The sequence below is a fragment of the Salmo salar genome, chromosome 15 (genome assembly GCF_965601325.2).
Source record: "Salmo salar chromosome 15, fSalSal1, whole genome shotgun sequence".
NCBI lineage: Eukaryota > Metazoa > Chordata > Actinopteri > Salmoniformes > Salmonidae > Salmo > Salmo salar.
The window spans coordinates 77,255,171-77,280,937 of NC_138305.1; the positions used below are offsets into that span (position 1 = coordinate 77,255,171).

Here is a 25,767-nt window from a genome sequence, read left to right on the forward strand (position 1 = left end):
TTTAAGGTTAGGGTAAGGTAGATAGGGTTAGTAGTGTGGTTAGGGTTAGATAAAAAAATTAATCTGATTTTATGACGGTGCCAGCTACTGTCCACTGCAGAGCTTCCTCGTGAGTCATCGCAATAAATGCCAACCTGAGTATTGCACCGTCACTTGTCTTTGACAAACACTGCCATCTGCTGGATAGAAAAGGTCATGCAGCTCATTCCCTCTCCACATGGATGAAAAGTAGTCCCGCCTCCTGTGTTGTGGTGCGCCGAGGAATCACGTGACATGCCTATATTCTTGTTTTGCTCATCTCATTTCCTACACCGTCTCCGAAATTCTCAATATCGCCATAAAAATGGTGACACCGGAGAACTTGCCCGGCGAGACAGGTGCTCAAAGGGAGCCCAAATTTGACCGGGATACATCCACGACGGCCGTGGACACAGCAATCGTGCTTCTCGGAGCCGGGGTGACAGCGATCACACACCCGCTACTCTACGTCAAACTGCTAATTCAGGTAGCTAGCTAAACTTGCAAACTCAATTTATCTAGCTAAATCCACATAATTCGTTTGAGTTATGAATTATTTAGCTAGCGCGAAAGCTATCACTTTGAAGTGCCACCTCATTGGGGTGTTTGAGTTTGCTTGACGCTGGTTGTGCCGACAATCCTCTCCCCCTTCTACGACTTGCTTGCTAGTTGAGATTTCTGCTCTTCACTCGGTTGTCAGTTTAGCATACATTTCACTGATCTTAGTAGCAGAAAGCATTTTTGTCTGCAGTTTTCTGTTTGGCTATTTGTTTCAAGTGTATGTGGCGGTTGTAGCTTGTATGTCGCCCTGGGCGAACCCCCTCTTCGGGACTGCGCCCTGCCCATGTGTCCCGTACCTAAATCCTCTACTGATTTGTATTAGTCTATAAATAATTATCTTTGCCAAAATTCGTAATCTGTCCCATATCTTATTCGACTAGTATTTTTGAAAGTGTAAGGATAATAATTCAGCCATAGTTGTTCTGAGATGTTTATTGCTTGCCAACATTTTACTCCCTCATCCATGTTTAATATAACACACATACATTACTCATTAATTTCGGTCGCCTATCCTGACGTGAAGTTTGTTCTATAGAAAGTATTTGAAAGTATTGGACTCTAGCCACAAAATTAAGAAAATTAGAAGGGGGGGGGGGCGTGTGTGTTCTGGCAGGGGGGAGATTTTCGGCATAACACCGGCTAGCTGGGTGTCATAGGGCATCATCTCTCCTCCTTTGCCTAACCTCAAATAAACCGCGATGCTATCTCACATAAGTGTGTCTGGGGAAGACAGAAAGCAATATTTTCATATTATTTACATTAAATGTTAATGTAAATCATCATCCCTTCAAGTTCCTGTCACAATTAGATGTATTTGTTATTGTTTGTTTATTGGTATACACAATTCAGCTTTTGAAAAAACTAAAAAGATATGCTAAAATAACCTGCCTGCCGACCTGCCCTCTTTTCATAACTGTACTTGTCAAGATGATGCCCCTTCTTCTAACTGCAAGTGCATGCCAAGGTCCTAACACTACAACTAGCTATACGAACAAACATATAAACGCAACATGCAACAATTTCAAAGATTTTACTGAGTTACAGTTCATATAAGGAAATCAGTCAATTGAAATCAATTCATTAAGCCCTAATCCATGGATTTCACATACCTTAACAAACAAATTGGGGCTTGGATCAGAAATCTAGTCATTATCTGGTGTGACCACCATCTGCCTCATGCAGCGTGACACATCTCCTTGGCATAGAATTGATCAGGCTGTTGATTGTGGAATGTTGTCCCACTCCTCTTCAATGACTGTGTGAAGTTGCTGGATAGTGGTGGAAACTGGAACACACTGTCATAAACATAGATCCAGAGCATCCAAAACATGTCTGGTGAGTATGCAGGCCATGGAAGAACTGGAGCATTTTCAGCTTCTAGGAATTGTGTACAGATCCTTGCGACATGGGGCTGTGCATTATCATGCTGAAACATGAGGTGATGGCGGCAGATGAATGGCATGACAATGGGCCTCACGATCTCGTCACGATATCTCTGTGCATTCAAATTGCCATTCATAAAATGCTATTTTGTTTTTTGGTCTGTAGCTTATGCCTGTTCATACCATAACCCCACCTCCACCATGGGGCACTCTGTTCACAATGTTGACATGAGCAAACCGCTCACCCACACAACGCCATACATATGGTCTGTGGTTGTGAAGCCGGTTGGACGTACTGCCACATTCTCTAAAATGACGTTGGAGGCGGCTTATGGTAGAGAAATGAACATTCAATTATCTGGCAACAGCTCTTGTCGACATTCCTCCACTCAGCATGCTAATTGTATGCTCCCTCAACTCGAGACATCAGTGGCAATGTGTTGTGTGACAAAACTGCACATTTTAGAGTGGCCTTTTATTGTCCCCAGCACAAGGTGCACCTGGGTAATGATCATGCTGTTTTAATCAGCTTCTTGATATGGCATACCTGTCAGGTGGATGGATTATCTTGGCAAAGGAGAAATGCTCACTAACAGGGATGTAAACACATTTCTAGGATCTTTTCATTCAGCTCATGAAACATGGGACCAACACTTTACATGTTGCGTTTTTTTTCCTTCAGTGTAGTTACAGTAATAGCTAGCTAGAAAATATCGAAGTGCTTCCCCTCTAGTATGCCAGCTTGATTGCAGTAAGTTGTGTGCTTTAAAAAAAAAAAAAATACACCCTTGCCTTTCATGAACTAACATTCGCACTTTACTTTTTTTCTTCTTACTAGCACTGACTTTGCTGATGTACTTACTATGACTGAGATACTGTATGTGGTTGTCCCACCAACCTATCTTAAGATGAATGCACTAACTGTAAGTCGCTCTGGATAAGAGCGTCTGCTAAAAATGACTAAAATGTAAATGTAGATTGGACATGAGCCCCTCACCCCAACTGTCGGAACCACCATGTTTGGGAGGAAAGTGTTGTACCTCCCTGGATTCTTCTCCTATGGTGAGTGGGTCTTAATGGCTTATCATCCTAATTCATCACCCTGAATGGGGAAGAAGAGGTGACAGGAATGTGATGTCTATATGTCCACAGCACAGCACATCATAAGGGTGGATGGAAAGAGGGGACTCTTCCGAGGTCTGTCCCCTCGTATTATGTCCAGTGCCATCTCTACCATGGTCCGGAGTAAAGTCAAACAGGTGAAGGAATCCTAGACCCAGAGGAGAGGTAGTTCATACTTAGTAGTAACATATTGCAACTGCTCCCAATCGGTCTTTGAAATGCGCAAAAGCTTATAATCCAACCAATCATTGGTGCTTGCTAACGTACAGTCAGAGTATCCTTATCAAATGAGAGACAGATGTAATTAAATAATACCTGTGTGACAGAATGCTGGAAGTACTTAATTTATGTAGTTATTGAAGGCCTGACATCTTTTTTCTCTCCAGGCCATTCCAGCAGAGCAGGTAGAGAATGTATCGAACAGAGATGACTTGAAGACCTCCCTCAGGAAAGTGGTCAAAGAGGTGAGAGGTCAAAGTGCGATAGGGCACATAAAATGACTGTATCAAATGTCAGGTGGGTCTATGTAAAGCCAGTTGAGTTTAGTAAATTGTGAGGAATAGTTTTGTGAATCATTCTTTTGTGAATCATATCATTCTCCCTTTCCTAAACATTGTTTAAGTATTATGATTACGATATCTGTGTGTGGGTGTGTATATTCCTATTTAAATAAACTCTTAAATAAAATAACTTGAATGGCCAGCATACCTGTAACAAGTAATTAACAAATCCACTCTTACATTATAGTTGATAAAGTATAACATTATGTTGAGAAATTCTTAATTTGCTGGTCTTATCTCCATCTTTGTTTGCACTAGCTTCCAGTGTAGTCTACTTGGTGATTTCTGAACGGATTAGATGTAGCAGTTTTGCATAACTATGCCCGCTGCACTGTTTGATTTCCTCTTTCTCTCAAGACCTCACATGAGATGGTCATCCAGTGCCTGTCGAGGATAGCCACTCATCCCTTCCATGGTAAGTCCTAAGGCTATTGCTGTTTTTGTCTGTCTGTTTATTTTCTCTGTTGGCAAGGAGTTCATAGCTTTGTATTTTAATGGACACTGCAGATTGGCCTAAACTAAGGTTTAGTTTCCTTGTGATGTTCTGCAGATCCAGTCGCTAGTGAAATCCTACACACCCCTTGCAAAGTCTTTACATTTTGCTGCCTTAAAATTTGATCTAAAAAGGAGTATATATGTTTTTTTACTCCTACCGATCTACACAACCTACTCCACATTTTCAAAGTGAAAGAAAAATGACAAACTTTTGAAATTGATAATAATAATTAAAAAAATAAAATATATATATATATATTTGTCTTGATTTGTATGTCTTCACGCCCAGAGTTAATACTTGGTGGAAGCACCTTTGGCAGCCATTACAGCTGTGAATAAGATTTTACCAACTTTGCACAGCTCAAGCTCAGTATATTTGGTTGGGAATCATTGATGGACAGCAATATTCAAATATTGTCTCAGATTTTCAAGCTAATTTAAGTAATGATTGAGACTGGACCACTCAATACCTCTTGGAGAGCCTTTCTGGTGTGTCTTTGGCATTAACATCTGTGTAACTGTCTTGCTGAAAAATGAAACTCTATTGTAGGTTAGGTTTTCAGAAGACTGAGGTGGGTTTTCCTCAAATATTTTACCTGGGCTTTGCTCCTTTTATATTTATTTTGATCCTGACAAACTCCCAAATCCCTGCAGGTGACAAGAATACCCATAACTTGATGCTGCTATCACAATATCTTAAAATGCAAAGGATCAACAAAATTGCATTCATGCCACATTACTGGTCTGTATGTCAAAGTGAAAAGATGAAAGCATGTGTTAAAGAAATCCACTCCAAATCATCCATTCTGTTTTTTAATTGTATTTATTTTTTTATTTAACCTTTACTCAACAAGACCGTTAAAGCCAGACTCAGTAAGTCTCAATTACATAATTTGTGATTATGAAATATCAAACTTTAGGGGAGACAAAACAAACCCAGGCAAGACGTCATAACGTGCTCTGAGAGTTCTCAAGCGGCCGCTGGGCCAGCCACCCTTAGATCGGTCAGTATCAGACAACTGGTGTGTTCGCGTTTGCTTGTAGCCTACAAAAGTTGTATTTTTCAGCGGGACAATTACACAAATGTTAATGCCAAAGACACACCAGAATGGCTTTCCAATAGGTGTTGAGTGTTCCCCCCCCCAAACCCCCCCCCCCCCCCCCCCACATTTACTGAGCTTGAGCAATTTTTACAAAAACAATGGATATACTGTACACTACCGGTCAAAATCAAATGTTTTTTTTTTGTTTAATTTTAAGGCAGCAAAATGGGAAGACTGTGTAAGGGGTGTGTAGACTTTCACTAGGCACAATAACAATGTTTGCTCCCCTAATGTTCAGTTGTCCTGTTTTTAGTGATCTCAGTTCGCTGCATGGCCCAGTTTGTGGGGAGAGAGATCAAGTACAGGTAAGGTGTGACACATGCAGCATACCTCAGATTTTGAATGCAAATTTACAAAAGGAGTAGTTGACTCATACAGGGAGGAGGTGAGGGCTCTGGGAGTGTGGTGCCTGGAAAACAACCTCTCAAAGTCAACAAAACAAAGGAGATGATTGTGGACTTCAGGAAACAGCAGAGGGTGCACTCCCCCTATCTACATCGGCGGGACCGCGGTGAACAAGGTGGAAAGCTTCAAGTTCCTTGGGGTACACATCACTGACAAACTGAAATGGACCACTCACACAGACAGTGTGGTGAAGAAGGCACAACAGAGCCTCTTCAACCTCAGGAGGCTAAAGAAATTTGGCTTGTCACCTAAAACCCTCACAAACTTTTACAGATGCACAATTGAAAGCGTCCTGTCGGGCTGGTACGGCAACTGCACCAACCACAAGGCTCTCCAGAGGGTGGTGCGGTCTGCCCAACGCATTACCGGGGGCAAACTACCCGCCCTCCAGGACACCAACAGCACCTGAAGTCACAGGAAGGCCAAACAGATCAAGGACATCAACCATCCGAGCCACTGCCTCTATCATCCAGAAGGCGAGGTGCATCAAAGCTGGGACCGAGCGACTTAAAAACAGCTTCTATCTCAAGGCCATCAGACTGTTAAACAGCCATCACTAGCACTTTAGAGGCTGCTGCCTATAGGCATAGACTAGAAATCACTGGCCACTTTAAGGAATGGAACACTAGTCACTTTAATAATGTTTACATATCTGGCATTACTCATCTCATATGTATATACAGTTTTCTATACTATTCTATGGTATCTCATTCACTTAATGTTTACGTATCTTGCATTACTCATCTCATAAGTATATACTGTTTTCTATACTATTCTACTGTATCTTAGTCCGTTCCACTCTGACATCGTTCGTCCATATGTGTATATAGTCTTAATTCATTCCTACTTAGATTTGTGTGTATTGCGTATATGTAGTGTAATTTTTTTGATATTACTTCACTGTCGGAGCTAGAAGTACAAGAATTTCGTTACACCCGCAATAACATCTGCTAATGACGTGTATGTGACCAATAAAATTTGAATTGATTTGACTTACCTGAATTCATCAAACATTTAGGAAGAATGTCATTACTGCAACTTAATGATTCCACTGACAGTGACATGGTGCAATACAGAATGTTTACTTATTATGCAAAAATGCTATATTAGAGGTCTACATTGGTTGAAGTAGTAGAATTGATAGCTTAGTTGCATTCGAGGAACTGAGGTTTTAAACACGTTGTAAATTATTAACATTTGGCTGAAACTTTTCATCTTTATTTCCTCTGGGATTGACTCTGGAAGGGGGTTGTTCAGCTGCATAGCCAACATCTTCAAGGAGGAGGGCGTTGGGGGATTCTTTGCGTAAGTCATGCTTTTTCATACCACTTTGTAAAGTAATTTCATTTCTTAGCAGTCAGACAAGTGGGAGAAGTGAGACACATTTTCTTCTTGGAATTAACCATCATTCTCACTGACTACATGACCGCAATGTTTGTATGGGTGTCCTAGTTTGTGTAGCACTATAGGTTAAAGGACATCATTATCCTTTATCTATGTATACTACCTCAGCAAACCAAATTCAAATCATGGTATGACTCAATATTACTGGTTCAAAACCTTAAATTGTTTTGGCCTGTACTATATTTACGGCCTTGTCTATTATTGGTGTGTTTGCAGGGGGGTTGTGCCCCATGTCCTGGGTGAGGTCATCTTCCTGTGGTGTTGTAACCTCCTGGCCCACTTCATCAACACCTACGCAGTGGACAACAATGTAAGCAGTACAGACACCTCTAAGCACTGGTCTAAGATCAGCGGTCACTAAAATAACCTCAGTTGTAAACCCCAGTGAGAAATTGTTGAAATTGTAGATACTTTGAGGCCATATGGGTAGGAAGAATACAATAACCTACTTGTCTTGTTACCCACTCTTGAATAACATGAAGAGAATTCTTAAAACATATTCTACTTCATCCTTTGTCCAGTAACGGACATGAGTTTTCATCAGATGCAATCAGGAGTTGGAACCAAATGTATTTTATAAGCTTTTTATTCTGAACAGAAACACTTTTTTTTTTGTTCCGTTCCACTGTTCCAACCAGCAGAATACAGTTCTGAACCGGTTCGAACCAAAGAAAAGTACTGGTTTATATCATTCCTTTCTGTAGCTTTTTAACCTGTGAAGTCAACCGTTTTTAGCTCATTAAGTTACTTCACCAATCAGTGCGGATAGAGCAGGCAAGCTAGTTGTTTACATGCGTGATGGACAGACAAGCGTAGCCTATGGCGCAAGATGCGACTGAAATTTTGCAGGTGGTGAGAGAGGATTTATGAGGAGGCTTGGTCTGCTGGACATGTTGTTATGGCATGCATTATCTGAATTACGTCCACAGATTTATACCTAGGAGGAGCGGCTTCAATTAAGTTACTTTTATTGTAACTTGCTAGCTAGAAAGCTTGTGTGTATGCACAGTGGCACCAGAATTAAAAACGCGTCCAACCTTTTTGTAGTTATTAAATCCAACATGAAATGTTTATCCATTCATCTCAAGCTAATAAACATCTCTCTCCCTATCTTCTGAATCACACACGTAACGTCAGTATAGTAGCCTACGCTTCGGATGGGGGAGGGACAGGTAGCCTAAACACGCGCGCACACACACAGGCAAAGATTTTCAGCTGGCACTGGAATATGTTTCTGAGTGACAGAGTAAGGGCTTTGCATAGGTGCTTTGTTTTTTTTGTGGGACTATAAAAAAATGTCTAAAATGTAAAATAACGTTATTAACTGCTTCGCATGCTTTTAAAATAAAGTTTCTATTCCGGAACAGTGTGGATCACTTTCGTTCTGTTATAATTACTTTAAAAAATATACATTTTTGGGTTCTGTTCCCTGAATCGGTTCCATCCCCTGTCTGGATGCAATGTATCCTTTCTACTTTTTAATGAGCACAAATGGATAGGAATCGTAAAATATGGTCCAGGGTTCAAGGCCTTCCTTGAATCTGTCTGAGGCAGGGGCTGGTAATCCAGTGACAATGGGGTACAGGGTAGGGGTTGATACCTTGCAGCTGAACACTGGGCTGGAGGGTCTGATCAATCCAGCAATGACTGGGTAACCAGTTGACATCTGGCCCGCTTAACACTGGTTCAAGATCTAATAGCTCAGGGCAGATGCCCCAGAGTCAGGGATGATAGAGATCATGACATCATGTGTTGGAATACAGTATGTTCATGACGGAGCACAGTAGAAAACCAACAGGATGAAGCTAAAGAGGAACATTTTCTGTCCACAAAACATGCCTTGCATCATGCAAAAGGTGACGACAAGAGTATGGAATACTGGATCTAGTGATTGCATCGCATGCAATAAATTTTCACTGAGTTTAAATCCTCTTAAATAATCACAGCTTGCTTATGGACACAAGATACATTCTCACTAGAAATGTGAATAATACAGTATTTTTTTGGCATATTTCCAAGCTGTTTTGTGCACAGAAAATGCCTAACGCCATTATTTTATAAATGCTTCACTCTCACACCTTTTTACAGTTCAGCCAAGCCCCAGCAGTGAGAAGCTACACTAAGTTTGTGATGGGCGTAAGTTCAGCTGCACAACCTCTGCATGTCATTGTACTATATTTTTTATGAATGAACTGTGGCGGCGGTGCTATTTTGACTATCTGTTTCCCTTGTTTATCTCAGTTCTAAAAGCCTCCTTGTTTTACAATGCTAATCAGATGGTGTTGCACCTATGACAGTTGTGTTCACCTTGTTGTCCCATGTTTGATCTCCCTATCTCTGTCTCCAGATTGCAGTGAGTGTGTTGACGTACCCATTTATGCTGGTGGCAGACCTGATGGCAGTCAACAACTGTGGGTAAGTGATTAGTAAGGCTGGGAATCACACCTCCGTTTTTTTGTCTGTTTAAAAAAGTTGAAATGTTTTTAACTCAAGATGACCAGAGCACTCGCAATACAGTGCAAAAACGTGCAAGCTTCTCGTTGAAAAAAATAGAGCTTTGATTGTCTGCTTAAAATATTCTGTTGGTAGGTATAATGAAGATCAAAATGCTGCTGCTCTTGTTGAAAAGATTGGGCTGAAATGTTGATTTTGGGGTGTTTTCATGGTCATCAAGATTAGTTGTGATGAAGCACAGTTGAGATCAAAATGATGCTCCTGTTGGGAAGTGCTGGCGATCTCATCGAAGAGAGAACTTTGTCTGGCCTCTTCTTTTTGTTTAGTTTACTTACGTGAATTCTCAATTTACTGTATGTTTGCCATTCTGCTGTGTTGTCAGACTTCTTTGCTATTCCTTTTGCCTTATGCCGCTCAGCAATTCATCATCTATCAATGGGGGTTTGGCAGTTCTAACAGTCTGTTTCTTGATGGGCGCAGTTTCATACATGATACAGACCAACAAATATTTTCTCACATCTTCAACATAGAAGTCATTAGAAAACCTCTTGTATGATTGCTTATACACAATTTTAGGCCGTCTTTGGAACTTAGTTTTTTCTAGATATGACTGTTATACTATGATCACTACATCAAATGGGTGTAGATACTGTTTTAGAACAGATTCCAGAAGCATTAGTAAAGATGTAATCAATACTCGTGGATGATTTTATTCCTGTTCTGTTTGTAAACATCTTGATATGTTGACTGATAACCTGAACCAGATTGCAGGCGTCAGTTACAGTTTAAAGCTTATTTTTGAGTGGGAAGCATGATGACAACGAGTCAATATTTAGGTCACCCAGAAAATATACCTCTCTGTTGATATCACATACAGTGCTTTCGGGAAGTATTCAGACCCCTTGACTTTTTCCACATTTTGATACATTACAGCCTTATTCTAAAATAGAATAAATAGTTTTTTTCCCTCATCAATCTACATGCAATACCTCATAATGACAAAGCAAAAACAGGTTTTTAGAAAACGGAAATATTACATTTACATAAGTATTCAGACCCTTTACTCAGTACTTTATTGAAGAACCTTTGGTAGCGATTACAGCCTCGAGTCTTCTTGAGTATGATGATGCAAGCTTGGCACACCTGTATTTGGGGAGTTTCTTCCATTCTTCTCTGCAAATCCTTTCAAGCTCTGTCTGAAGCGCTTCTGCACAGCTATTTTCAGGTCTCTCCAGAGATGTTCAAGTCTGGGTTCTGGCTGGGCCACTCATAGACTTGTCCCGAAGCCACTCCAGCATTGTCTTGGCTGTGTGCTTAGGGTCGTTGTTCTGATCGCTCTGGAGTAGGTTTACATCTAGGATCTCTCTGCTCTGTGCATCTTTCCCTCGATCCTGACTAGTCTCCCAGTCCCTGCCGCTGAAAAACATCCCCACGGCATGATGCTGCCACCACCATGCTTCACCGTAGGGATGGTGACAGGTTTCCTCCAGACGTGACGCTTGGCATTCAGGCCAAAGAGTTCACTCTTGGTTTCATCAGACCAGAAAATCTTGTTTCTCATGGTCTGAGAGTTCTTTAGGTGCCTTTTGCCAAAACTCCAAGCGGCCTGTCATTTTTATTTTACTGAGGAGTGGTTTCCGTCTGGCCGCTCCACCATACAGGCCTGATTGGTGGAGTGCTGCAGAGATAGTTGTCCTTGGAAGGACAGAGGAGCTCTGTCAGAGTAACCATTGGATTCTTGGTCACCTCCCTGACCAAGGCCCTTCTCCCCGATTGCTCAGTTTCGCTGGGCGACCAGCTCTAGGAAGAGTCTTGGTGGTTCCAAACTTCTTCCATTTAAGAATAATGGAGGCCACTGTGTTCTTGGGGACCTTCAATGCTGCAGACATTTTTCGGTACCCTTCCCCAGATCTGTGCCTTGACACAATCCTGTCTCGGACCTCTAAGGACAATTCCTTCAACCTCATGCCATGGTTTTTGCTCTGACATGCACTGTCAACTGTGGGACCTTGAATGCCTTTCCAAATCATGTCCAATCAATTGAATTGACCACAGGTGACTCCAATCAAGTTGTAAAAACATCTCAAGGATGATCAATGGAAACAGGACGCACCTGAGCTCAATTTCGAGTCTCATAGCAAAGGGTCTGAATACCTATGTAAATAAGGGATTTGTGTTTGTTTTATTTCTTAAAACCTGTTTTCACTTTGTCCCTATGGGGTATTGTGTGTAGATTGAGGCTGTAACATAACAAAATGTGATTTTACTTTACTACATTCCTAAAGAAAATACTGTACTTTTTACTTTACTTTTTACAGGAAAATAGTCCAATTCACTCATTTGTCAAGAGAACATCCCTGGTCATCTACTACCTCTGATCTGGAGGACTCACTAAACACAAATGCTTTGTTTGTAAATTATGTCTGAGGTTGGAGTGTGCCCCTGGCTATCTGTACATTTTTTTTAAAACTGTGCCATCTGGTTTGCTTAATATAAGGAATTAGAAATTATTTAGACTTTTACTTTTGATACTTAAGTTCATTTTATCAATTACATTTGCTTCTGATACTTAAGTATATTTAAAACCAAATACTTTTCGACTTTTACTCAAGTAGTATTTTACTGGGTGACTTTTACTTGAGTAATTTTCTGTTAACGTATCTTTACTTTTACTCAAGTATGACAAGTGGGTACTTTTTCCACCACTGGAATTGAGTGTAGGATCACTCACTACTCATAATGCAAATGTTGAACTTTTATTATTCAAAAACTAAAATTACCGTCAAATACCATCATACCGTCCAATTTTTTTTAAATACCGTGATATAATATTTTGGCCATATCGCTCAGCCCTAGTATATAAACATTGGGTTGTTATTTTACCGGAAATGCACAAGGTCCTCTACGACATGTAATCCACAGATAAAACTGTAAACCGAATTTGTTTTTCGTCATCTCCCCTCCTTCCTTCTGCCTTCTTTTTCTTCTTTGGACTTTATATGGCAGTTGGCAACCAACTTGACAGCATTACTACAACCTACCGGAGTGTGGACCTAAGTTCATCTTTCCATCACCCTTGTGGGTATATGCTCCTAAAAACCAACGAGGAGATGGGTGAGGTCGGACTTGCAGCGCGTTGAGCATCACAAAAAGAACCAATTTATATTTTAGCACCTGGCCACGCAGACACTTGCGAGCAGTGTGGGTGCAATGGTTGAATGACATGTATGTGTAAATCTATTACGCGACGCGAGCGGTGTGGTCAGCATGTCAGGCTACATATGTTAAATTGGGTAATTTTTTTTGTCAATTTCTGGGTTGCTTGCTTGGTTTTAGTGCTATTCTGAGAGGCTGATCCGAGGAAGACATTTACATTTGAGCCAATGGTACTGAGTGGGCTGCCCACAGTGGGCTTCTTCCTAAGGCAGACAAGACAGTAAAACTCACTGCAAATGGTGGAATTCAATACTATGGGCTTATGGTTATTGCTGACAATACCCTCGGAGCTAACACTTAAAGGGACATAGATTAGGTTACTTACATTGACATCACTTATATTTCTCTGGGATATAATATGTTTTCCATGACCTCTGATGCTTATTATGACAGGGAGGACTGGAGCGCTACCAAACCCAGACTGTCAGTCTCTTAAGCAGTTCGCTATGTTGATGGGTGAATCCCGTCTCTTTTAAAGAGTGTTGGTTGCTCCCACAGCAAGTCAAAATTGTCACAAAAGGAGACATTCCTGTCTTTGCAAAGTTTCTTCTGGAACTCGTTTAGGGCAGTGAGGAAGCTGTAAAGTTCCAAACCCCTTCTATAGCACGGCAGGGGGCCGGAGATGTTTATTCTCTTCCCTGTGCCAACAATGAATTGCAGTGATTCTAAATGAACAATGATTCCAAATGAATTGCAATGAAGCCAAATAGACGTTAGCCGATGTCACACGAAGCAGTCTGGACGCAATTTCTGTTGCTTGCAACAAAGTTGCATTTCGGTTGCTTCGTGTGTCATCCCCCAATTTTTTTTACAAAAATTGCTTGCAACTAGGTTGCATTGCATGACATAGAATTGAATTCTATTTCACGCAACTGATTGTATGAAATGTCCAGTTGGTGAGCAGAAAAAGTAGCTAACATGTCATAAATGACCGTTGAAACGTTATCTAGCTAGCTAACGTCAGCTAACTATCATCCCTACGTTTAGCTAGCTAGCTCTAAATACTTATCAGTATTTATTAGCTAGTATAATAATGGCGAAGAAATCAGCTGCCTTTACATGGACACACACCAAAGAGGTCCAAGTTATAGAATACTTCCAAGGTATTGACTTTTCTCAGTAGGCTACATTCATGAGTCATGAATGTCATGAGATCCTCTGAACTTTACAGGAATGTCTCTGAATATATATATATATACAGCAACCCCTCCCCCGTTGACATTCCTGTCTTTTCTATAGATGTTACATCCTTGTATTTCTACTGCTGTATCATCAAAGGCGCTGTCTAAATGAGTCTCAGAAATGGCTGATATATTCATATCTGAAATGAACAAATTTTTTATCATGAACTTTGTTTCTAAAACTACATATATTTATATGAGCAAATTTGAAACCTTTCCTGGGTAGCTTATCTAAAACTGAACTCATAATAATATTATAGGTTGTATTTCTAATTCTATTTCTGATAATAACAAAATGGATTTTTGGCAGATTATGTTCAGCAGATGCCTTATCTGGTTTAGCTCGGCTGCAGCAGGGTGCTCTATTTTTCCTGCCACTTCAGTATAGCTGTCTTGCTGGAAAGTTATTCAAAATCGTGCAGGGGGGTACTGTCCTGTCGGTATGGGGGGTAGTGGCGGGGGTATGGGATGCTCTCCTGTCGGCATGAGGGGTAGTGGTGTGAGGGGCTGCTGTCATGTAAGCATGGGAGGTAATGGGGTGTGGCGGTGCTGGCATGTCAGCATGAGGGGTAGTGGGGTGGGGGGTTTCTGGGCGAGTTAGTGTCTGGGTTTTATCATATAGTTGATTGGTTGTGGTTGGTAAAACTAAACCATTGCTCGAGTGGATATATTTAGCTGAACATTTTTAAATGCAGTCAATAAGAATAATAAATTGATTAGTTATCACTGTTCAATTCCCAACTGTCTGTGTACAACATCTCACTGTCAAAGTGTCATAGTATTATTTGCTGGAGGACAAGATTACTGTACATCATACATCATTTGTTATTACATAGGTAATTATTCAATTCAGTTTGTAAGGGTTCCAAGCATACCCGAGTCAGTGATCTCTCACTGAAGCAAGCCCATCTTCTTTAAGTCAAGAGCACAACAACAGTAGAAAGTACCAGTGATTATGCCCTTGTTACGGTCCGTTTCCTGTACTTAACTGTACTATAGCTGGTGCCAGTTGAAAATAGTAATAATGTTGTATCTCTTAACTTTCACATGAAGTCAATACATAGACTTGATGGGATATGGTTTCTATTGATTTGTTTGACGTCCATTAGATCAATCCTTTAGCTTGTGGGTTCAGCTTTTAATGGATCTCTGCCTTGTGTGTTCACAGCTTAGTGGCTGGTGTTCCCCCTAACTCTCCCATCTTCAAGTCCTGGTTGCGCTGTTGGGCTCACCTGAGCCATGAGGTACAGTCCACTTATGTGGAGCAAATGGAACCCACTCATATGTGTGAGTATATTTTTGTTTTCTCTGGTAGAGCATGTCTGAAACCTGTCTTTTTGTGCCTCACCCATCAGGGCCATCTCTTCCGAGGATCCAGCTTCTTCTTCCGCCGCGTCCCTGTGAAAGTGATGGCCTTGACTGAGGAGTGATGTCATCAACCACCGCACAACCTGTGCCACTGTTCTCCCTCCTAACTGGTACCTCAGTGAGACCAACGTACAGTCCACCAAGTCAAACCTTCCCCTCACGTTAAACACCCTGGTGGGTACAGCAGGAGCAGCAAGATATCAATGGGCTGGGTGATCTACTGAATCAAAGTTACTTAAAAATTAAGTTATTTTGTTTTTAATCTTAAGTATTAGTGTAGCCACTCAAAAGTAAGAGGTTGGAGAATTAATGTGAGCAAATCAAAATGCTATCCAATAGATGTCCTCTTGGTTGAATGCTGAGAGTATAATCTCCTTTTACTGTCCAAGCCTAAAGTTGCACAATTTTTTTTATTTATTCAAATCTATCACTTCATTTTGCCATTTTATTTATTTTTATATACAGTTTAAGTTATATGTAAGCTTTGGAATGGGATAGTTGATGACGTCATCTATTGAAATATGCCAAATGTTTATTTTTCAAATGAGCTTCTTCCCAGTAGCATGATAAGTGTGGTTGCATTCAAAGGGGATCCTTTGCCTCCTATCAGAAGTGCTTTAACCAAGAATTATACCTATTCAGAAACATCATAAGCCCACAATAACTGGAGTACTCTCCTTTCAACCATAAGACTAATTAGACAACCGGTTTCTCGCAAATTCTTACAAATTGCAGCTCCAGTGTTCGCCTGCCATGAGAGGAGTAAGAAACGGGAGGAATTCAGAGGGCAACCGGTGGTTTTCAGTGATGTCAAAAAACTTAGCCTTCCATCAAGAAAAGGTTTTCTGTGGCCATATTGACAACTGTCCTTGATGTATAATATATAAAATAAGTGATATATCTAACTGGTGCAAAATTATGGATATGTTTGTGTTACCAATGACAAAGAAATGCTAAATTATATGATGACAATGGCTGAGCATATTATGCATATTATGATACATTTTGCATTCAGGCTAAGGCCTGATCTTCGAACCGACCATGCTGTTTGTTGAGTTCCTTTTTGACTGCAGTTGAAGATCCCAATTAACCTGATCGTTTACAGTTAAACACTTGTAATAGCATATAAATAAAAGGAATCACCTTACCTCCTCGTTAACATTATCATATTGTGTCTCCCCCTGCCCCTATGATCAGTGTTAACCACAAAATGATCTTGACCGGGTTTGGTATGGGCTGTTTTTGTGTCCTTATTCCAGGTTTTTTTTTGCGATGGATTGCTCTAATCATGTCTACTTGAAATAATGTGTGGAAAAAAGCTTGCAGAAGAGACATGCTTTGCCAAGTGTGTGAGTGGGGTTATTATGTGTGCATCTTTATACCATGCAATTGAGAATATTGTGTCCAGTGCTTAATCTTTGTTTTTTTCTTCAAAATGTCATCAGTATTCACTCTCGTGTGTGTGTGTGTGTGAAAGTCAAACATTCCCTGTAAACTGATCTCCGAAAGAGGGAGAAGCAAGGGCGAGGCAGTTGCTTTGCAACCTTGCATTTCCGATGTCTATTATTTTCCTGAAATAATATGAAACCTGGCATTCTTGTCTATTCTACAGTGTCTGTGTTTGTTTTAACCTATACTTTGATCTGGTTTTATATTTAAAAAATGAAATGGCATGGATGATGTGATGGTCTACAAGTAGTCATTTCTCTGGGACCAACTGGGCAGACACACATACACACACATTTTTGTGCCAGGCAGCAGCTTGAATGAGAGGGTCAAAGAGTGGTAATTTCCTGTAAATGTATTAGTTGGGACACACACATACTTTTTGTTCCCTGTATAGTTAATCATTCATCAGCTTTTCATTAAACCCATTTGTAATATAAAATCTACCTGACCAGTTAAAATCCATTGTGCATGCCAGGAGTTGTTCTACATGTCCAGTCTGCACAAAGCAGTCTTTCTTGTACCCAGTGGGTCACAGAGGTGACCTGTCTTGCCATGAATGATGTTCAAAACCCCAAAATAACTAGTTGTCCCTGTTGATGAAATAACATAACTTGAACAAGGCACTCACCTTGCAACAAATCTAAAAAGGTTGCGTGTTTCTGATCCTAGCACCAATAAAAGTAAAATTAGCATGTTGAACTTACAATTTATAGCCAGACCAACAGAGCTCTTGCAAGGATTTAATAGAAGGTGGATTGAAAAGAAGAGTTGTAGACTGTTGGCCTAATGATGACACAAGGGCGAAATTTCTGGGTAGCTCCATCTCTAGGATTTTGGATATTTTACATGAGTAACAACTATAATATAGTTGATAGATGCTATATATCATTTAACAATGTGTTTATCCAAGCAGTTATCCAAAATTCGTATATGTACAAATTTGAAAGGGTAGAGGCACTATACTTTGTTGTTACACTGAGGTTATTAATAATTGTTTATAACGTGTGTTTATTCCTGGATTAGGAAAAAATAAACTCAAATACATTGATATGAACCTATGGCAATATAGATACAAATGTATTGACAAACACGTTCAATGCCGCATTCAGGTTCTTGCGCAGCTGAGGCCAGAAGACTTCCCCTTATGACAGGCGCAGTATTCTGGCCATCATTGGTTCAGTTTGTTACAGTACAAGGAAAGAACCTAAATGGAGCATATTTGAGTCATGGCGAAGGTTTTTCAAATTACTTGAAACCTCATGAGGTGGCACCATGGCACATTTGAAATACTGAACCGAAGACCGGAGCACCAAGGGCATGAAACTGGCGTAAGTTTTAATATTTTAGATACAGTAGTCTATGCAACATGTAGCAACTTGTCGCGGTATTCCAAGTGACTATGCAATATTTGTATTTTCTCAGAGTAAGCAACGAAGCTAATGTATCAATGATTTGACTAACGAATGGCTGGACGAAGAGACGAACGCGGAAAGATAGCTGACTGACCGTTTTTAAACTAGTTATCTGAATTAAGGCTTTCCTTCAGGACAAGTATGTGCCTATCGACTAATGTAGACCTATTTATGAATGATGACCAGGGACAATGCGACTGTATTACAAGACTTCAATGTAAAAGTCACATGGTGTTCTCACAATACAGGTTCCACACTACGTTCTAGAACTCCGGCGATACTGTAGATTGTAACACACATAGATATCCTATTTAATTACTAGAGCGGACTTGTCATAAACCCTAAACGTTCCAGAATGGTCCAAAAATGGCAGCCATTGTGGTCAGGGAGAAATCCAACCCAGTCCAGTTGCAATGAATGGCAGTAGAGTCATAGGTGATTCATTTCCTGATTTTACTTATGCAGGAAAATAAAAGTAAGGCAATTGTGTAATATTATTGTCAGCGTAAAATAGTCATATATATATATATATAAAAAAAATGGTACACATTTTCTTTATAAATAGCCTCTAAAATATGTAAACTGACCATACATTTCGGCGGATTCCAGCCAGTGTATGGCCATGGATTGACTACATTGCTTACATGGAATGTTGGAATATTGGCAGTTATTTAGCAAATTTATGGAATCATTCCTCTAAATCTGTCGGGCTAGCTAGCTAACAAACAGAGTGCAGATAGTGTAAAGAAGATTATCTTATCACAGCAATGGCTGACCATGGTTGACCAACTCCCTTAGCAAAATGGCTGACCTTTTATACCACCATAAGAAGGTTTATGTTCATTCTAGTATTCTAATTCGTAATTCTATGGTAACACATTTGATATGACATATCAATTTATGGTAATTATTAAACAAATAATTATTTTATGAGAGTCTAGGCTATTTAACTTTCAATTCTATTTTAGACAGCTAGACTCCTTTGATGATTCAGAGGACAGTAATGTTGACTTGTCTAGCAGAACAGGAATGTACAAGTTGGTTCTGGTTGGTAAAGGGGCCGGGACAAACTCAATATTTATGCTGTTCACAAAATATGTTTCATAATTGTAATGTGCATGTTTCGTTTTTACAGTGCCTTCAAAAAGTATTCACACCCTTTGACTTTAAAAAAAAAATGGTGTTACAGCCTGATCTTCAAATGGATTACATTTATATTTTTGGGTCACTGCCCTACACACCATAATGTCAAAGTGGAATTATGTTTTTCAAAATGTTTACAAAATAAAAAAATTAAAGCTGAAATGTCTTAAGTCAGTAAGTATTCAACCCCTTTGTTATGGCAAGCCTAAATAAGTTCAGCAGTAAAAATGTGCTTAACAAGTCACAATAAATTGCATGGATTCACTCTGTGTGCAATAATAGTGTTTAACATGATTTTTGAATGACTACCTCATCTCTGTAACCTACACATACAGATAATTGTAAGGTCCCTCAGTCGAGCAGTGAATTACAAACACAGATGACCAGGGAGGTTTTCCAATGAATTGTAAAGAAGGGCGCCTATTGGTAGATGGGGGGGGGGGGGGGGGGGGGCATTAACTTCACCATGCTCAAAGGGATAGTCATTAATTACACTTTGGATGGTGTATCAATACACCCAGTTACTACAAAAATACAGGAGTCCTTCCTAACTCAGTTGCCATAATAGCATTTCACTACACCCGTACAAGCATTTCGCGACACCCGCAATATCATCTGCTAAACACGTGTGTGACCAATATAATTTGATTTGATTTACAGTAAGGAAATCGCTCCGGGATTTCACCATGAGGCCAACGGTGACTTTAAAAGAGTTACAGAGTTGAATGGCATTGATTTGACAAAACTAAGGATTGATCAACAACATTGTAGTTACTCCACAATAATAACCTAATTTACAGTATATTACAGAATGTCCATATTTTCAAGCATAGTGGTGGCTGCATCATGTTATGGGTATGCTTGTTATCGTTAAGGACTGGGGAGTTTTTCAGAATACAAAAAATGTATGGAATGGAGCTAAGCACAGGCAAAATCCTAGAGCAAAACCTGTCTCAGTCTGCTTTCCACCAGACACTGGGAGATTAATTCATTTTTCTGCAGGAAAATAACCTAAAACACAAGGCCAAATCTACACTGGAGTTGCTTACCAAGAAGACAGTGAATGTTCCTGAGTGCCGAGTTACAGTTTTGACTTAAATCTACTTGAAAATCTATGGCAAGACCTGAAAATGGTTGTCTAGCAATGATCAACAACCAATTTGACAGAGCTTGAAGAATTTTGTAAAGAATAATGGGCAAATGTTGCACAATCCAGACATACAGACTTACTCAGAAAGACTCACAGCTGTAATCGCTGGCAAAGGTGCTTCTACAAAGTATTGACTCAGGGGTGTTAATACTTATGTAAATGAGATATTTCTGTATTTGATTTTCAAAATGTTTTCTAAAATGTTTAAAAACATGTTAACTTTGACATTATGGGGTATTGTGTGTAGATGGGTGAGAAAAAAAATCAATATAATCCATTTTTAATTCAGGCTGTAGCACAACAAAATGTGGAATAAGGCACTGTATGCTGCTCATTGTAACAGCAGTGCCATGTGAATAGGCTACTGTAATGTACCGATGATTAACTCATTCTTCATCTAATGTTGGTTTAAACTCTAGGGATTTAGTGAACGATGTATTACATTTTATAAGGTTTTTTGGGTGATGACTACCACTGTCATTATTTTTAAGGGGAATCTTGACAGTCAGATGAATTTTGACAGTCTGGATTCTAAAGCATTTTCATGCTAATATTGTTGCAGCCCATTCAATATTCTCTCATGAAATCATCAGAATCCTGTTGATTTTGAAACAGACCTCAGAACAGCTCCCAATGGCATCCTCCACAGTAATCTTTTTTTTTTTTTTTTTTTTACAGATCTTAGAAACAGCCAATCCTACAGTCATCTCCAAGTGGCCAGGTCCACCCACAGTAGGGGGAGAGACGGCTAGAGGAAAAGAGACGCAGAAAGATGAGCGGATTGAAAGAGGGAAGAACGGACCCGGGTACCGTTCACCGTGAGAGGGTCACTCTGGTTGTGGACGGTAGCCATTTTGTGGTGGACCCCGCCACCTTCACTGCACACCCCAACACCATGCTAGGAAGGTACAGTGGAAAATTAACTTAAATAATTATATTTTATTTCACTTACTTATGAATGTACAGTACATACAGACATGAAAATGTTACTTAGAGAAAACATAGTTGGTTAAGGTATCAGGGTTTGGGTTACATTTTTTCAAGTTGTCATTGCAGAATGTTTGGCCCAGCGCGACAGCACAACTTCACCAGGCCCAATGGGAAGGGCGAGTATGAACTGACAGAGGGCATCAGTGCCAGCATCTTTCAGGTCATACTGGTGAGTTGGCACAATTTGAATATAAGAACACTGTCCTAATGTTGAGTGGAACCCAACCTTTTGCAGGAAACTGTTGAGTGTGAAAACCCCAGCAGCGTTGCAGTGCTTGACACAGACCTGTGCGCCTGGCACCTACTATGTACCCCGTTCAAAGGCACTTAAATATTTTGTCTTGCCCATTCATTCACTGAATGGCACACATACACAATCCATGTCTCAATTTTCTCAAGGCTTAAAATCCTTCTTCAACCTGTCTCTTCCCCTTCACCTACATTGATTGAAGGGGATTTAACAAGTGACATCAATAAGGGATCATAGCTTTCACCTGGATTCAACCTAGTCAGTCTATGTCATGGAAAGAGCAACTGTTGTTATAGTTTTGTATACTCTGTGTATACTTTATAGCCTCGACTCAACTAACTTCTGGAGACCTTTTAAGTGCAACACTTAAAAGCTCTCTTCCAGTACTTGTGATGGGGCTGGCATTTTTAAAGCCGGTCTCTCATCTCAGTGAAATGACAGAAATTGCCACAGCTGTAGAGGTACCAAAAACAGTCAGTTCATTCATTCAAATGTGTATTTTTCTGCTAGAACTTTTATCAGACGGGTGTTATGAGGTGTCCCGATGGCATATCAGTGTCGGAGCTGAGAGAGGCTTGCGATTACCTCTGTATCAACTTCAGTGCCGGCACAGTCAAGTGTCGCGACCTCAGTGAGTATAACCACCCATTATGTGTACTCCATGTGTAAACTGACCAGATTAGGGGATTGCCCAAGGTAGGGGTAGTGGCAGGCAAAAGGAATGGGATATGCAGTATAGCAGGCATTACAAATATATCTTCACCAGTATGAGCAACTCTTATGACAGCACAACACGTCGCAAGGATACCCACATCTATGAATCTTAACAAGAGCAAGTTGAGGTACTAAATGTTTTTGGAGTGAATATTTTGTTTGAGAATGATTGCAAAATGACTTCATAGCATTCAAACCTCCTTGAAGTCTCAACAAACACATATCCTTCACTTGATTATCATGATAGTCACTTGACCAACCTCACTGTCTCTTTCTGTTCCCAGGTGCCCTGCTTCATGAGCTGTCCAACGATGGGGCACGGAGGCAGTTTGAGGGCTTCCTGGAGGAGCTGGTGGTGCCTGCCATGGTGTCATGTGCCCAGGGAGGGGAGAGGGAGTGCCACATCGTGGTTTTGGCCGATGATGACATTGTGGACTGGGATGAGGAACACCCTCCACCCATGGGAGAGGAGTATTCCCAAAGTAAGGCACCAGTCACAACACACATCACAAATCCTAAAGTACTCTGAAAAATGACCAACTTCCAAAATCCACGGCAATTCAAAATTGGTCACATTTAAAAGGTTACGCAACAGGAGACACCTCGTCATTTTTGGAAGCATGTTTTTGATGCAGCAGTGTTAGGGTTTCTATCAAGAGTGTATGTAGGAGTGGTTGCTTATTAACTGTTAACTTTAGGTACTAGCTAACCATCTCGCATAACTGTGCGCTGGAACAATTTCAATGTTGAGTGAATTAATGTTTCTCTCTCCTCTGTCCAGTTTTGTACAGCTCCAAACTCTACCGCTTCTTCAAGTACATCGAGAACAGAGACGTTGCCAAAACCCTGCTGAAGGAGAGAGGTTTGAAGAACATCCGGATAGGCATTGAGGGTGAGTTGGGCTTGTTCTACCCAAGCTACCCCTGGTAAAATTTGAATTGATATACATTACACATGGATTTCCACTGATCTGTTTCTGTGTCCCAGGGTACCCAACCTATAAGGAGAAAGTGAAGCGGCGCCCGGGAGGAAGGTCAGAGGTCATCTACAACTATGTGCAGCGGCCCTTCATTCAGCTGTCTTGGGAGAAGGAGGAAGGGAAGAGCCGCCACGTGGACTTCCAGTGCGTCCGCAGCAAGAGCGTGCCCAACCTTGCGGTGCCAGGGGAGGAGGGCGGAGGTGGGGCGGCCTGGGGGGGCACCATGCCCACCCCGCAGGTGGATGAGCTGGACAGGCTCAACGGGCCAGCGCCCTCTCGACTCCCCCAACTCTCCCAGACTGCAACCAATGAAAGCTGAGACTCTCGGACCACACCCCCACCTCAAATCTGCTGCTACCCATCTCATCCCGAGGCTCTTGGACTATTTCCTTCAAACCAGTGGAAGTTGTTATTCCCTTGGAAGCAAGCATATTGGCAAGAGCACAGTGCTTGTCTTCAACAGGGTGCACATTAAAAGTTAAGGTATTGTTGGCCATGTTGGATATATTGCACCTCTGATAACTGCAAGACTGTCCTCGCATACAGAGGGCTATGTTACTGTTCTAACTAGGCACTTCTATTGTTTGGAATGCGAAATCGTCATTTTGGTGGATAGCTTTGAATGTCATATGACTATTTCAGAGATAGCTTTTATACACATACATGTGCAATATATGCACATTCTATGACGTTATGTGTCGTCTGTGATGGTATGCATTTAAAATACCTGCTGTTTTAGTCACTGTTGTAGGCATGCAAATGAGATGTAGGCCTATGAATGAAGCCAATTTGTTTTATATTCCATTCCAAATGACATGTTCCCATGGCAACATGACCTTATGAATGTGTGCCACGTTCAACATGTTGATGCGTCTGCCATGTTATACTGTCTCCCTGAGCCTGTAGATCCTATAATCAGTTGTAGGCTAGATGAATGTGTGCCTTGAGTAATTAAAGAGCATTATACATATTTTTCATGACAAATGTGATGTGGGAAGTAGCTATGCCGCAGTTCTGTCTTTAGCCCCTTTTATACCTGGTGCTAACATGTGTCCTGATCTTGTCCACATGTTTAAACAGGTGGTGTAGATCTGAATGTGATCAGATCTTCATGACCATCACCAGAGGTAGTCTGGGATTAATTGATTGGTTGCATGAAAGCTCAGTGGGCAGAGCTTAGTGACAGGTTAGTGGGTGGAGTTTCCAAGTGAGAGTCAAATAAAGAAATTTGCTCCCAGGGAGGTAGGTTGGAGGTGTATGAAGGGTGTTAAAAAGAGTGTTGTGAGGTCGCCAGTTCGAATCCCAATGCAGCTTTTATTTATTTTCCAACCTTAGCCAATATTCTAATCTACTGACATTCTAAATGACGGCCTGACTGAACAGCTTTATATACACACAGTCTTTGGAAAGAATTCAGACCCCTTGACTTTTTCCCCACATTGTTATGTTACAGCTCTATTCTAAAACAGATTAAATAAAACAAAATCCTCAGCAATACACAAACTACCCCATAATGACAAAGTGAAAACAGGTTTAGATGTTTTTGCAAATGTATAAAACCTATACTACCTTATTTACATAAGTATTCAGACCCTTTGCTATGAGACTCGAAATTGAGCTCAGGTGCATCCTGTTTCCATTGATCATACTTGAGATGTTTCAACAACTTGATTGGAGTGCACCTGTGGTAAATTCAATTGATTGGATATGATTTGGAAAGGCACACGTCTATGTAAAGTCCCGCAGTTGACAGTGCATTTCAGAGCAAAAACCAAGCCATGAGGTAGAAGGAATTGTCCATAGAGCTCAGAGACAGGATTGTGTCGAGGCACAGATCTGGGGAAGGGTACCAAAAAAAAATGGTCTGCAGCATTGAAGGTCCCCAAGAACACAGTGGCCTCAATCACAATCCTGATTGTGATTGAAGAGTCTTGGTGGTTCCAGAGCTGGCCACCCAGCCAAACTGAGCAATCAGGAGAGAAGTGCCTTGGTCAGAGGTGACCAAGAACCCGATGGTCACTCTGACAGAACTCTAGAGTTCCTATGTGGAGAAACTTCCAGAAGGTCAACCATCTCTACAGCACTCCATCAATCAGGCCTTTATGGTAGAGTGGCCAGATGGAAGACACTCCTCAGTAAAATAAACATAACAGCCCACTTGGAGTTTGCCAAAAGGCACCTGAAGACTCTCAAACCACGAGAAACAATATTCTCTGGTAAGATGAAACTAAGATTGAACTCTTTGGCCTGAATGCCAAGCGTCATGTCTGGAGGAAACCTTGCACCATCCCTACGGTGAAGCATGATGGTGGTAGCATCATGCTGTGGGGATGTTTTTCAGCAGGCAGGGACTAGGAGACTAGTCAGGATCGAGGCAAAGATGAACGGAGCAAAGTACAGAGAGATCCTTG

General features: G+C 40.8%; 2 protein-coding genes across 3 annotated transcripts; both read left to right on the forward strand.

Annotated features, from left to right (window-relative positions):
• The first annotated feature begins 157 nt into the window (after positions 1–157).
• Positions 158–17,157, forward strand: LOC106572175 (mitochondrial carrier homolog 1). 2 transcript variants are annotated; one of them, XR_001321068.3, is made up of 13 exons: positions 158–505; positions 2,939–3,023; positions 3,114–3,220; positions 3,470–3,547; positions 4,001–4,058; positions 5,495–5,546; positions 6,892–6,951; positions 7,267–7,360; positions 9,139–9,186; positions 9,398–9,465; positions 15,070–15,145; positions 15,257–15,443; positions 16,005–17,157. XR_001321068.3 is itself a non-coding variant. In XM_014146094.3 (12 exons), the coding sequence occupies exons 1-12, from the start codon at positions 344–346 to the stop codon at positions 15,329–15,331; spliced, it is 963 nt and encodes a 320-aa protein (XP_014001569.1). In that variant the 5' UTR covers positions 158–343; the 3' UTR covers positions 15,332–17,157. The 2 variants fall into 2 exon arrangements, 1 of the variants encoding a protein (XP_014001569.1); XM_014146094.3 differs by having other exon boundaries at positions 15,257–17,157.
• Positions 17,158–17,829: 672 nt separating this feature from the next.
• On the forward strand, positions 17,830–24,326 carry LOC106572174 (BTB/POZ domain-containing protein KCTD20). The gene is made up of 7 exons (XM_014146092.3): positions 17,830–18,046; positions 21,102–21,329; positions 21,480–21,582; positions 22,174–22,294; positions 22,662–22,859; positions 23,159–23,269; positions 23,365–24,326. Exons 2-7 carry the CDS (start codon positions 21,196–21,198, stop codon positions 23,673–23,675), a joined length of 978 nt encoding a protein of 325 aa, XP_014001567.1. The 5' UTR covers positions 17,830–18,046; positions 21,102–21,195; the 3' UTR covers positions 23,676–24,326.
• The last annotated feature ends 1,441 nt before the right edge of the window (positions 24,327–25,767 follow it).

Bases quoted from the DNA above. Each gene is read 5' to 3' on its own strand.
- LOC106572175 (XM_014146094.3), top strand. From the start codon at position 344: ATGGTGACACCGGAGAACTTGCCCGGCGAGACAGGTGCTCAAAGGGAG. The intron at 4,059-5,494 runs GTAAGTCCTAAG...TCCTGTTTTTAG, and splicing joins AGCCACTCATCCCTTCCATG to TGATCTCAGTTCGCTGCATG. The intron at 15,146-15,256 runs GTACAGTCCACT...CTCACCCATCAG, and splicing joins GGGCTCACCTGAGCCATGAG to GGCCATCTCTTCCGAGGATC.
- LOC106572174 (XM_014146092.3), top strand. From the start codon at position 21,196: ATGAGCGGATTGAAAGAGGGAAGAACGGACCCGGGTACCGTTCACCGT. The intron at 21,330-21,479 runs GTACAGTGGAAA...TTGTCATTGCAG, and splicing joins CCCAACACCATGCTAGGAAG to AATGTTTGGCCCAGCGCGAC. The intron at 22,295-22,661 runs GTGAGTATAACC...TTCTGTTCCCAG, and splicing joins AGTCAAGTGTCGCGACCTCA to GTGCCCTGCTTCATGAGCTG.